A 12,334-nucleotide genomic window follows, 5' to 3' on the forward strand; every position below is an offset into this window, starting at 1 on the left:
GCCCCTAGTTGCTCTCCGGTCCAGTCTGTTTGATGATGCTTTTTACGTCACTGGCTTCAAAAAATCCAAAACGGCGACCAGGAAGTAGCAAAATCCGGGGTTCATTTTCTCGGCGTTGAAACCAACGGGTGATGTCACGGTTAGTTTACACCTGGTCGCATGCCTTTTCCTCAAATTTCCAATGTTTCCATTGGAGTCTCATGAAGAGGAGGATATATGCTGTAGTATCTATAATAATATAATACAATATAATATCAAAGGTACGCAACAAAATTACAAAAGAATCAGTGACATTTGACTTTATTTTTCAGTAGATACAAGAATACACATCTCATTGCTGAATCACAAAAACACTCAATGCGACAAGATTTGATTTTCTCTATATCACTTTCATGTGGTCTACACATTTTAATAAATAACCAACAAAACCAAACAAATGTTCATGTTCATAACTAGTGGATTAGCAGCATATTGAATTACCTGAGATGCACCTCCAACCAAAGTTGAGTAATCTTGCCATTTTAATATTATATTTAAGAGCACAGCAGATAGTGGATATCACCTTTAATCAACAGTCGAGCAATAAATCAAAGTAAAGATGATTCTAAAGATGTCACCAGTGAAACCACTTTCATAGCCTGTTGATATTTCTGTTACATTAGAGTAGCACAGAGGTATGCCAGCAGCAGAACCGGTAACATGGATCCACTGGAACTGGAAGCTGACGTGGTGAAGACTGTTCTAGTATGAAGACGCTGCGTGGGTCGAAACACGTTGCTATATCCCGCGTGAGTCGGGAACATCATCATCTAATGGAGGTAAAGAAACAATTAACTTTCATGAAGGGTGGAGAGAAACTGTCTTTTCTATTTATCTCCGTTTAAAGGACACATCGTCATTTGATAATTATCTCCCTGAACTTGTGAACCTGAGCGGTGTAACCTGCTGTGATGGTGAAGCTTGTCACGTACGTACGATATGTCATGTCAGGAGACACCAAAGAAGAGAAGTCCCCATCACTGGTGACGCTATTATGTTGTCGCTGTTTGCAGATGGTGGAAGATTGTGTCAAACTGTATAGTTCAAAGTCACTCTGTCACATATTTTACACATCCTGCTCTGCGCTGATAAATGAAATACTGGGAGCAGCAGATCACACCGATTACATTTGTAAAAGCATTTTCAGTCAAAGCAGGGATATTTCTTTCGAAACAAGAGCACTGATGACTTTGGGTGTAGCTTTGAAATTATATTGAAATTTAATTAATGTCTTTTGACATTTTTGGATTTTTGCATTAATTAAAAAAATCCCTTTGCCTTCTGCACATTTATTGTGTTATAGATTTAACATTAAATGAACAAAGTTGGCACTGAAGTTATATTCAGCGACAAATCCTCAGATAGCCACATTCCCTGAGTCCCTAAGTTATTTATTTCCTCCCATTTAAAGAGGGTTTTTTTTTGGTTCCTTTCCATTGCTGCTGGCTGTTTGCTCATGGGGAATCCAAAGGCAGCTTTGGATTGTTTTCTCTGTTCTGTTGTGTAAATGCTATGAAATGTCATATGTTGTGAATTGGTGCAGCATAGGTACAATTATATTAAAGTGCACTGACCACAGTGAAAACACAGTTCACAACTTTACTGTAAAGAAAATATCCACCAGGACATGAGCAGTGCCATGTGTTGGCAAATCCAAGATGGCAGTCAAGTTTATCCACTGTCTGTGTGTCAATGCCTGATGTCTGAGTCTTTGTGTTTTTATGGATGATATTCTACATTTTTCTACATTGTTTTGCCATGAATGAGCGATACTTCTGAAGAACAACATCATTCAGTCAATCTGGGACTTTTGGAAGAAGCATTTTGACCACGTCTCCAGATTACCACAGCGCTCTAAACCTGGACTGCTGAGGCTTGAGGCCTTGAGGCCGAGACCTACTCCTGTTGGTCTGCAGTGATCAGGAAAGAAAGAGGAGCTTGGCATATCCTCCCAGTGATGCAGTGGTCCCCACTGTTTTCTGCTTCACCTGCACTTGGTGAGCCACCTGCTGTATTTCCCTGCTGTTTTCCCAACCTAAACTGGGAATAGGCGCACCTGCGGGATTTTGGATTCTTGGCCTGGTGACCGAGTGTCTGTGAGTGGATTTTAATCTTCTGCTGTTTGTCCACGTGGGCTGCTCTGTGTTGGAAATCTACACCACTGCCTGGCTGAGGTGGATGGACACTCCTCTGGTCTGCTGATCTGCTAAACCATCTATTTTTTCTGCTCACTCCTAAGAACTTCACATCACAGTCTGATCAAACTCAAATACATGTGAAACATCAGCAAACCAGTGTTCTCCAATAGTGCATCACGTTCATGGAATAATCTTCAAAAAAACTCTTTTACTAGAAAAATTCATATCCATTAAATAATTTAAGAGTATCATAAAGAATACAGTAAAGGAGAAATGTAAATTCTGAATAGCTGTGAGTCTGTTTGATTATTTTACTGTTTATTGTTTGTGTATCTTATATCTGTTCTATTTAACTTTTAAATTTTGTATGTCTGCTACCTTGGCCAGGTCTCCTTTGTAAAAGAGATTTCTAATCTCAGTGGGACTTTCTGGTTATATAAAGGTTAAAAAAAAGAAGGAAAGAAAGAAATAGAAACAGTGTTTGGAGTTCTGCCCAAATCAATTTTTTTAGACTTATCAAATGAGATAATCTTTTTCCTCATGCTCTCAGTGTTTGTTTTAACAGAGTTTGTTAAAATTTAAACGGGCTGTCACGTGGATTTTACTCAGATAGGCGTCTTTCTGGCAGCTCTACCATAAAGGACTGACTCATGATGACGGTGCTGCTGATATGGTTGTGCTCTTAGCAGGTTCTCCATCCTTTCAGAGGACTTTTGAAGCTCTGTTAGATTAACTGTTGACTCACTGATCCCTACTGCAGTAAAAAAATCTCCACATTTTTGTAATAAAATTCCAATGTTATTCATCTAAAATGTACTCCACAATACGACTCAATACATCTTAAAGTGATCATATTTTGGGGGGGGTTAATACACATTAATCAGCATCACTACAAATGTGCCAGCGTTAGCTAGGGACTGATATTTAACTCGCCGATTTAATCTGTCCCCTGCAACTCTTACAACTGCTCCATAAGATGTCAGTGTAAACTTTATAAAATTGAGCCCGAACAAAAGTCACAAATGTAAACTAAGCTGCCCGTGATGCGCAACCATGTTTGCTTAACGAAGACGTTAAGCAAACTCTGCATGCTTCTCAGTCTAATCCACTGTTCAGCTCACTGTAGATATTTCTGACGGCCCTGTGGTTGAGTGGAAGTTCAGTGATTACCAAAAGAAAATGGATTCGCTTCACCAATAGTTCAGTAGGACTGAATTATTCACCATCTATTCGTTATTCAACTTTGCATACAAACTCCAGTGAAAAATTAAATGGTGACTGTGTGACTTAAGATCTATGTTCTCGTGGTAAAGCACAAAGCAAGGCCAATTATATTTTTAATTTAAGGTCTACACCATGAAGACAAGGAGCGACACCTACCAGGTTGTGGTCCACCTCGACAGACTCTTTAAAGACTGTCCAAACCACTGCTTCATTGCATTTAGGGGTTGTTAGGGAGCCATTGTAACGGTAGTACGACTTTCTGCTCACGTCGCCAAGCAAGTCATCAATGGAGACCTCTGCTGAGACTTCAGCCTTGGAGCCTATATTGAAGCAGAAATGCACACACATTTGTATATGTAATGTTGTTATGGAATTATTTCCTTTATGCTTAATAAAACAAGTGTACACTCACTGATGTTTTGAATAGCAGGAAGGTAATCTGTCAGTTTTTTCCAATACTCCTTGTTGGATGCTGAACTTGATGTGGAAGTTGTCTGCAAATATGGCGAATAATTTTGAGCATCAGACTCTGATGAGCACAATGAGCTGGGCCAGTTAATCTCATACATTGGGGCTACAGTTTAAGAAAGCTAAACTACTTACCGTCTGGTGTCCTGAACTGCCACTGCTACTTTTAGGAGTAACCTTAGACTGGAAAACGGACATTAAGTCAAATTTACATTAACAGATCTTGAGTTTCTCAGGTAAGAATCAATGTAAATTATTTTAACTAGTGCAAAAAAATTCTGTCATGTAACGTCCCTCCTGCTTTTTCACTTTTCAAGGTCAAAGAAACGTACATTTACATATTTATGACCTCTTGTATTCAGGATAGCAGACCTTGTGTCTGACATGGCTTATGCGGAGCACACAATGGAGAGATTCTATTCCCAAATTCTTATTAGCCAACTTGAAATCAGACATCAAACACACTGATTCAGATGACTGAAATAACAGCATGTGTAAAGGTGAGGTTCAGTATCTAAACGTCTATCTCATGCCTTTGCAAATATATACACAGAATGTCTGAAGACTGATGAGTGGAGGTGCAGGTCATGACATTTTTGTATCCTTTTAGATGAAATGCTGATATGCTGCCATCAGGGAATTGACTTGCTCATTGATGAAGCTCAGACTATCTGTTGGAACAGGTTTAGTGAGTTTTTTTTTTACATCATGTTGTATATGTTTGTGTTAGCTTGCTCGGCCTCGTACATGATTTATGTGAATGTTTTTTTTAGCCATTATAGCATACATAATGTAATTAACAATACAACTCTACATAACTATACCACTAATAGGTTGAACCGCACCTCCATAAAGAATCCCAGCACTGCCAGACCGTTAGGAGTCTTTACTGCTTCATCCAGGGTTAAATCCTTTCTCTTAGTCACTATATGCATCTGGACAGAACACACACTTAATATCATGCAGTGAAATGGCTATTAGACAACAATGCTGCGTATGGAACAAACCAGAACTTGAGTGCTTCTACCTCCATTGGGTATCTTTTTGAATCCACTGAGTGCTCTGAACCTTTGGAGTCATCTGATGTGGAGCCCCAGTGGAAGTGGAACTGAATGACAGAGTAGACATGTCCCAAACCTCCCCCTGACACCTCCACCAAATCTTCCTTCAAGACACACTTCACTGGGAGGTCAATGAAAACACAAGAGACGAACATTTGATTTCTTTTAACCGAACTGGAAGTTTTCCTTTTTCCGTTGAATCATGACCAATATAATTTGGCTTCTTTGACAAGAATTTACCAAAAAAAAGGCTCTTTCATGTCCAAGTGAAAACAGATTTCTACAAGATAATGCCAAATAATTAAAAACATCAAATTTCAGAGAGCTATTGAATAAGTATTTCACGTAGTTTGACACAGATGTAGCTCATTTGTGGCTTTTTTGGTGTTTTCAATAAAGCAAAATTAAGTTGATCACAATTTATTGTTGAGACGCATTACAGGGGCAAAACTTCAAAATAGGAAGTGAACGCTTTTTATTGCCACTGTAGTTATAGAAATGAGAACGTAAATCTGAATATTATGGACAAATATGTATGAAATGCTCTCTATTTGTAAAGATACAGCTCCCAGTTTCATCCCTGACTCCTGTAATCAACTGTAGGTCATGTGGTTACATAAATTTAAATGGAGCTTATAGTTTGTCCTGTTAGCAAATTCAGTCTTAACTCTGTCCAAAACATCCGCCCATTAAAGGAAAAAACATTTTCAGACCTGCATGCCCCGTGTTGGTGATATACTTGATGGCGTGCTTGTCGTCAAACTTTGTAAACGTGAAGTCACCGAGGTTGCTGTCAACCTTAGCCTTCTCTTTTTCAATGTTGATGGGTGACTGACGTTCACCTCCACAGTGGGACAGAGGCAGAAGGTGCCAATGAGATGGACCGTAGTCTTGTGGAAGAGAGGTAAAAGTTTAGATGCTTAATCCTACAGCAACATCACTTTGAAACTCTCGGTTTATCAGTTTTGTTGATACATACCACAGTGATCATCATAGCACCATGGTGGACCTGAAGAATAGAAGAACAGACGTATTTAATGTGACAACTTTCATGGAGCATGCTGTAAATGTGTGTGATTTTTCAACTCACTGGGAGGCAGAGGAGTTGCAGGAGAGGCAGACACTTGGCGCCCATTCAGCCCTTGTGGAGGTCGATAGGCGTTAGTGAAGCCTGCCTTCGTAGGAAACAGCTGAACCTAAAAGGAGCCACAGCAGTGTCAGGGGTTTTTCTGCATAGTAGGATTCTTGGTGCCCCCAAAAACAGTTTCAAGTCATCACCAAATGAAAATCAGCAATTCTAAAATGCAAAACTGTGGAAGTCAACCTCCTCAAGCCCATTCTGAGCCAGAATCTGGATGTTCAGATCACATATAAGTTGTTAAGTCATGCACTAGCAGCATACAGAGACACTCCCACCCCTAAAGCAGTGAAATTAACACAGTTCCTCCAGCAGAGTCAAAGGGCCAAACTTTGTTGTCAGCACAGAGCGCTATTTATACCATGATGCTGTAAAGTACCCTCAGGGGGTGGCTTGTTCTTTTTATTTGACAGTTTTTGTGTCAGTTTGTCTGTAACTCTTTAGCTTTCTATTATATTATATTCAATTCAGCTTAAAAAAAGAGTCCCATAACAGTGTCAGACAATGTTTCCAATTATGTAACCCAGCCACTGACCGTTCAATCTAGGTGTGTTATGCTAATAGTGACTATTAGAGCCAAGAAACATTTGCCTCAAGCAGAGATAAGGGCCAGGTTCCAGGTCTAGCGACTCTTCTTCTTTTTAGATCTACACACCCAGATTTTGTCATTTTCAAGCTGTTACACTTTAAATGAGCTGCATTCAAGCTCCTTCGTTAGCCACAGAAAACTGTATACAACATTTAGATAAATGCATCAGTAAACAGACTGATGTGTAAAATCGGTGGAGCTCCGCTTGAGCTCACACACAAGAATGTATCTTTTGGTGTTTTAAATTGGATTGTATAAACCCTCTGGACCACACAACCTGCCAGAGGGTTTGTAAAGAATGTTATTTTTTGAAAAATCCCCCAAATTACACCATTTATCAGTGTAAGAAACTGTAAGGACTGAAAGAATTGTTGGGTTTCCAACTTTACAGTTGTCCAGTCCTTTGCATAATCATGTTTGATGTGTGGTTTCATCACACAAAAAATAAAAAGTCTAGATGATAATTATTTTACTTTTTAAAATCAAAATTCCTTTAAACTACACGTCTCATTCAAAAATCCAAGAGAAATCATTTGCACAAGGTCCTATGGAAAGAAATTGCACTCCCAAGCATGGAAACAAATTTGATGTCTTTCAAGAGTAAATGTGAAAAGTAGAAAAAGACTCAGTTGATCGAAATTGTAAAACTGTAAATAGCTACACATCTATGGTATGTAGAACCACCGCTATTTTTTCCAGGATTGGCAAAACCTGTGGGTTTTTTTTTTAACTTTCATAGAATATACAATCAAAGAAATTAAACTTTTGCTTTTGTCTTTTTTATGATTTTGGGCATTTAACCAGGTCTTTACTGCATAGGGAGACAGGTGTGGGACTTTATACTGCATTGGAAAATGGACTCACAGCATAAAAATGTGAAATATGTGTGCTCTAACTGTTATGCACCTGCTGAGGCACCACATGCAACCAAGATCATGTCACCTACAGAAATATGTGTACCTCACCTATCTACAGAGCGATGATGGCTGTCAGGTAGATAAGATGAAGAAAAGATTAGCATTCTGCAGCATGACTCAAAACTATCTCTTCTTCCTCCACAGTCACATGGAGCTAACATTTTTGCTTGTTGTTACAGTCAACAGAAACTATAACAAGCGTCGTTATCAAACAGCTGTCAAAGGAGACACCAGCATGTACCAGTATGTCCATTTGATCGTCTGGTTTCTCCGGCGACGCCACATCTGCGGCTGCTTGTGTAACAGGTTGTGTGTGATTCCAGTTGTCACAGTTCATTTATGGGTTCAGCTGTTCATTAGCGGTAAGTGGCAAACAACCACTGTCATTATCCTGATGTAAACAACACACAGACAAAACAAGCTTCCTGTCCATTTCGCAACAGCTTGGACTGGTTAGGTTGGTCACACGTGTAATTAAGTGGAAAAGTGATGCTTTCTGCTGGGGCAGCTGTTGACTAAACTCCTTTTCACCCTGGTCAATCCTGTCCAACTCACCAGATCTTTGTGGATGTTGATTGGCTCCTGAAACACCGTCCACGCGACTGCTTCATTGCACATGGGTGTGGTCAGAGAGCCCATGTACCGATAGAACTTTGTCAGGTCTACATCTCCAATCAGGCCATTAATAGAGATGCTGTGGTTTATATTAACCTCACTGCCCTCGGCTGTGGAAAGATGCAAAATATAAAGGCCGTAGTCAAAAGAAAGTCACGTGGGCATTGAAAAAAACAACAGTTTCCTTAAGTTCTTGCCATGAATATGATCATCAGTTACAAAAAACAAAGGACTGTTTGTCGCAGACTTTGTGACATACAATCTGTCTCTGTCTCACCTGCATCCACTTTGCTTGATGACTCACACATTTATAACTTGACATTCGAAAGTAAAAGCACAAAGGCCTCTATTTAAATGGTTCTTTCATAAGTTGCAGAATCACACAAAAAAGATCCTAAGAGCTTCAGGGGAAGGCAGCTATGCTTCTGTGTTTTTGGCTCTTGAAGACTCTTATCCAAGAGGCTTCTTCAGTTCTAAGTAAGAGTCACAGGTATTGTCTGCCATAAATTTCCCAAATGGCCCATAGATGACCCAAGTTTTACATTCTTCAAAATGTGAGCGGCGGTCAAATTGCCAGATAAGGCGTGATCAAAGTGTTAATGGTGAGGAAACCTTTCAGGAGGAAGATCTCAAGACCGCATTGTAAGTACCTGATACGTGGTGTCATATACCTCTTATTCTGTTTAGAGATGCCTGTTCCACTTTAACACATCTAGCTCCCTTAGCTCCTCCCTGAAACCATCTGATAAAGAATGTGAACACTGCTGTACTCAAAGGTTTGTCCATTTTCTAAGTTAAACTGAACTATCTCTAAACACAGGGGGTCTCGGACACCACTACCAGGTACCTGGAGCTCAGTCTTGAGATCTCTCTCCAGAAGTCTGCTACTGAAGCTCTTAGATTAACTGTGAACAAAATGATTGAGTATCATCGCAGACATATTAGTAAAGATTGCTTTGAAACCAGTTTGACTGCAGGAGTTACATAAATTCTAAATCTGATCTGATGTGTTACTTCGCCCTATTTGTCCCTGGGCAAATAAAAGCAGTGACCTAGTAATAAAACCACAAAGTGTTCTACATTAAGAAATGCTTAGCTGATTACTACAACTTGCTGTGCCAAAATATTCTAAAAGGAAACTTCATGATTTTAAAAGGACAAATCATACCTGTGACATTTGTGAGGTAAGATGTGAGCGTGCTCCAGGCTTCTGACATATTTCTATCCTCGGTGGCCTTTAGGGAGAGGACATAATTAACTATATTGCTTTGTACATATTTCTGTTGTGCAGTGTAGAGAGTGAACAGCCATTAGTAATTAAGTGAGTTGCTAATATGCGACCATCATAGAGCCAGTGCATGAACTGTGGTGTTGAGGTATAAAACTCTGGGTTATTGTAGCAGTTTCTATAGTGCATCCTGCTGCTAATGAGCAAATGCTGCAAAGATGTAAACACAGAAGAAACATTTTCAATATTTTTCATTCAACAGTTAACAATGTAGAGACGTGTCTGTGCAGTAAACGTTGTAGGACATACATTTATGAAAAATCCAAGGACAGCGATTCCGTCTGACTTCTCTATGGCCTGCTCCACAGCGAGACCTTTCTTCAGACTCACTATGTGCATCTACGAGAGATTACATGAAATGAGACACAATGCACAATAAGGACCGCATTGAGAGAAAAAGGCATGATGTCAAGCGATGCTGTACCTCCATCGGATATCTGTGGTCGTCTATCGTGTGCTCTGAACCTGGGTGATGCTCTGTGTCGCCCCAGTGAAAGTGAAACTGGATGGTGGAATATGTTCCATTGAGTCCACCTCCACTCACTTCAACCTCATTATCTTTCAGTTTGCATTTCACTATGCATGGCAAAGACGGAGAAGCATGTTCAGAAAGAAGTTTTATTATGATATGGATGAGCCCATAGAGGCTCCTGTCACAAATATACATGCTGCATATTGGATAGTATTCAAATAGACCACTAACAAGTTCCTCAGAATTGCATTGTAATACAGTAAATATACAGACAAAAAAGCAGGTGGAAGTCTTAGTTTGTGTACCTGTATGTCCGGTGTTAACGATGGACTTGATGGCGTGCTCAGAGGAGAAGTTGACGAATGTGAAGTTATTCAGTTTAGAGTCAGTCACTACATGACTGGTGACTATGTTAAGAGGAGACTGTCTTTTGTCTCCACAGAAGGAGCCGGAAATATCTTTCCATTTGGATGGGGAATTTTCTATAAAAGTTAAAGAGGCGCTTAGCACCACAAAATCATGCCGGCTAATGATAGTTTGATCCAAATCAGCCTTATCTGTCCTTACTTACCACAGCCAGTATAGCACCAGTCACTCCCAGAAGCTGAAACAGAAATGTTACAAACGTGAGCTGTGAGTCGTAGGTGCTCATGTTCTTATTAAAAGACATCCTGTTCTTACTACCCTACAATCCACACACAGTTATAGATGGAAGGAAAAACAGATTAAAAAAAAAAGATCAGTTTAGTAAAATTGTTGCGTTTTACTCACCATATTTGACCAAAGTCGCCAAACTCAGGCACAGCACAAAGGTGAGGAGATACATCTTAAAGAGGAAAATAATTTCAGTCATCAATCATGGCATGCTTCACATTTAAAGTAACCACATTGTGAGAAAGAAGAAGCAGTTCTGTGCTGTTCTCAGTGACATCCAGCTGGTTTACTTTGTTATGAAGCTCCACTGTTGTGTAGTTTCCTAAGCAATTCACTGTTATTTTACAGATTTCCCCAGTTTTGTTCAATTCCTGATATTATAGCCTGTGAGAGCATTGAACATCTAAATATTAACCCTAAAAACGGGCCAAAGCTGTAATAATATTATCCATATCAAACATTTGTTTTTTTGATTATTTTTTTTTACAAAAAGCTCATACTAAACATACAGAAGTACACAGTTGTTACTGTAATTAAATCAGCAAAAAATTAAATAAAAGCACTATTTTACAGAAATGAGCTGTTATTTGGGAAAAAATGCAACAAAAGGGTTCAAAAATTGCCAATTTCTAAACTGTTATTTTACAAATTTTATTCTACAGACAAAATCTATTTACACATTGACTGTAAATAATAACAATATATTTTAAAAGACTGGCAAAAACTATAAATAATGTCTACGTCAAAAATATTTATTAATATTTAAATAATATTCTGTTGCTTTACAATGTGTGACTATAAAAGTCCACTATTTTCCCATTTTTAAATCAGCTTCAAAGAAAAACATTATTTTACAAATATATGTTGTGTTTTTCACTGTTTAGACTTTTTAATGTTACATATTACCACCATTTTTACAAAAAAAAATTCTGGCACCCTTGTTTTCTTTTCTTCCCCCTACAGTATGTGGTATTGTGTGTAAGTGAAAATGAAAAAAACTCTGTGTTTTTTCCGTCAGCCACCTCAGATTTGAATCGGGTCGTCATCTAAGAGTCTGAACTAAAACACAAAGTAGTCAAAAAAAACAAACAAAAAACAGACAGAACATCTGTAAGGCAAGTATCAATTCGTGATGAGGTTTTTGATCCTTTTTTGATTGTAAAGCTCATCTATTATAAAGTGGAAGTGACTGATTTGATCAGATAAACTGATCTAACTGCTGCTCTCACAGGTGAAAGTCAGACAGATCATCCTACCTTACTCTCCAGGCTTCACGTCCGAAAAGCTAAAAATGTGTTAAAAAAAACAAAACAAGAACCTGTGTCCACTCATAGATGGGTCCGTCAGTAAGGAAAGGGTGAACAAGTGTCTCAGTAAGGTTAAAGTCAGTGATACTGACCAGGAGGGACACGCAATGGGAGGGGACCCACTGTGTATACAACACTAAGCTGGGATGGGGGAGACCTTTAACGTGACTACATGTCTCTGTTCAGGACATTGCAAATAGAGGTGGTAATCAAGAACTGACACACAGTGCTGGTTCAATACGAAGGCGAAAGAATTGACCCTGACCTAATCCGACAAGTTAAGTAAAGCCTTTTTGGTTGGTTTTAAACCAAAAGAATGATTCAGAGATTTCAAACCTACGATTTACTGAAAATTACAGGCGTTAAAAAAAAGCAGATTAAAGCATAAACTGCTAAACTGCACACTCCAGTGAACATTCTTGAA

General features: G+C 39.0%; 1 protein-coding gene across 1 annotated transcript; it reads right to left on the minus strand.

Annotated features, from left to right (window-relative positions):
* Nucleotides 1-284: 284 nt before the first annotated feature.
* Nucleotides 285-10,775, minus strand: LOC110969552 (carbonic anhydrase 4-like). The gene is made up of 16 exons (XM_051939983.1): nt 10,721-10,775; nt 10,521-10,553; nt 10,255-10,431; nt 9,902-10,053; nt 9,727-9,816; nt 9,358-9,424; nt 8,130-8,299; nt 6,021-6,126; nt 5,910-5,939; nt 5,644-5,820; nt 4,897-5,051; nt 4,715-4,804; nt 4,005-4,052; nt 3,814-3,895; nt 3,558-3,721; nt 285-809 (listed from the first exon to the last, which is right to left on the minus strand). Exons 1-16 carry the CDS (start codon nt 10,773-10,775, stop codon nt 654-656), a joined length of 1,752 nt encoding a protein of 583 aa, XP_051795943.1. The 3' UTR covers nt 285-653.
* Between the last annotated feature and the right edge of the window lie 1,559 nt (nt 10,776-12,334).

The sequence above is a fragment of the Acanthochromis polyacanthus genome, chromosome 19, assembly GCF_021347895.1.
Source record: "Acanthochromis polyacanthus isolate Apoly-LR-REF ecotype Palm Island chromosome 19, KAUST_Apoly_ChrSc, whole genome shotgun sequence".
NCBI lineage: Eukaryota > Metazoa > Chordata > Actinopteri > Pomacentridae > Acanthochromis > Acanthochromis polyacanthus.

What these genes read in the sequence shown, in the direction of transcription:
- LOC110969552 (XM_051939983.1), bottom strand. Translation starts at nt 10,775, where the DNA reads ATGTATCTCCTCACCTTTGTGCTGTGCCTGAGTTTGGCGACTTTGGTC. An exon ending in GGCGACTTTGGTCAAATATG is followed by an intron (nt 10,554 to 10,720) that starts GTGAGTAAAACG and finishes TTTCTGTTTCAG; the next exon opens with CTTCTGGGAGTGACTGGTGC. An exon ending in TGCTGGGATTCTTTATGGAG is followed by an intron (nt 4,053 to 4,714) that starts GTGCGGTTCAAC and finishes TCCGTTTTCCAG; the next exon opens with TCTAAGGTTACTCCTAAAAG.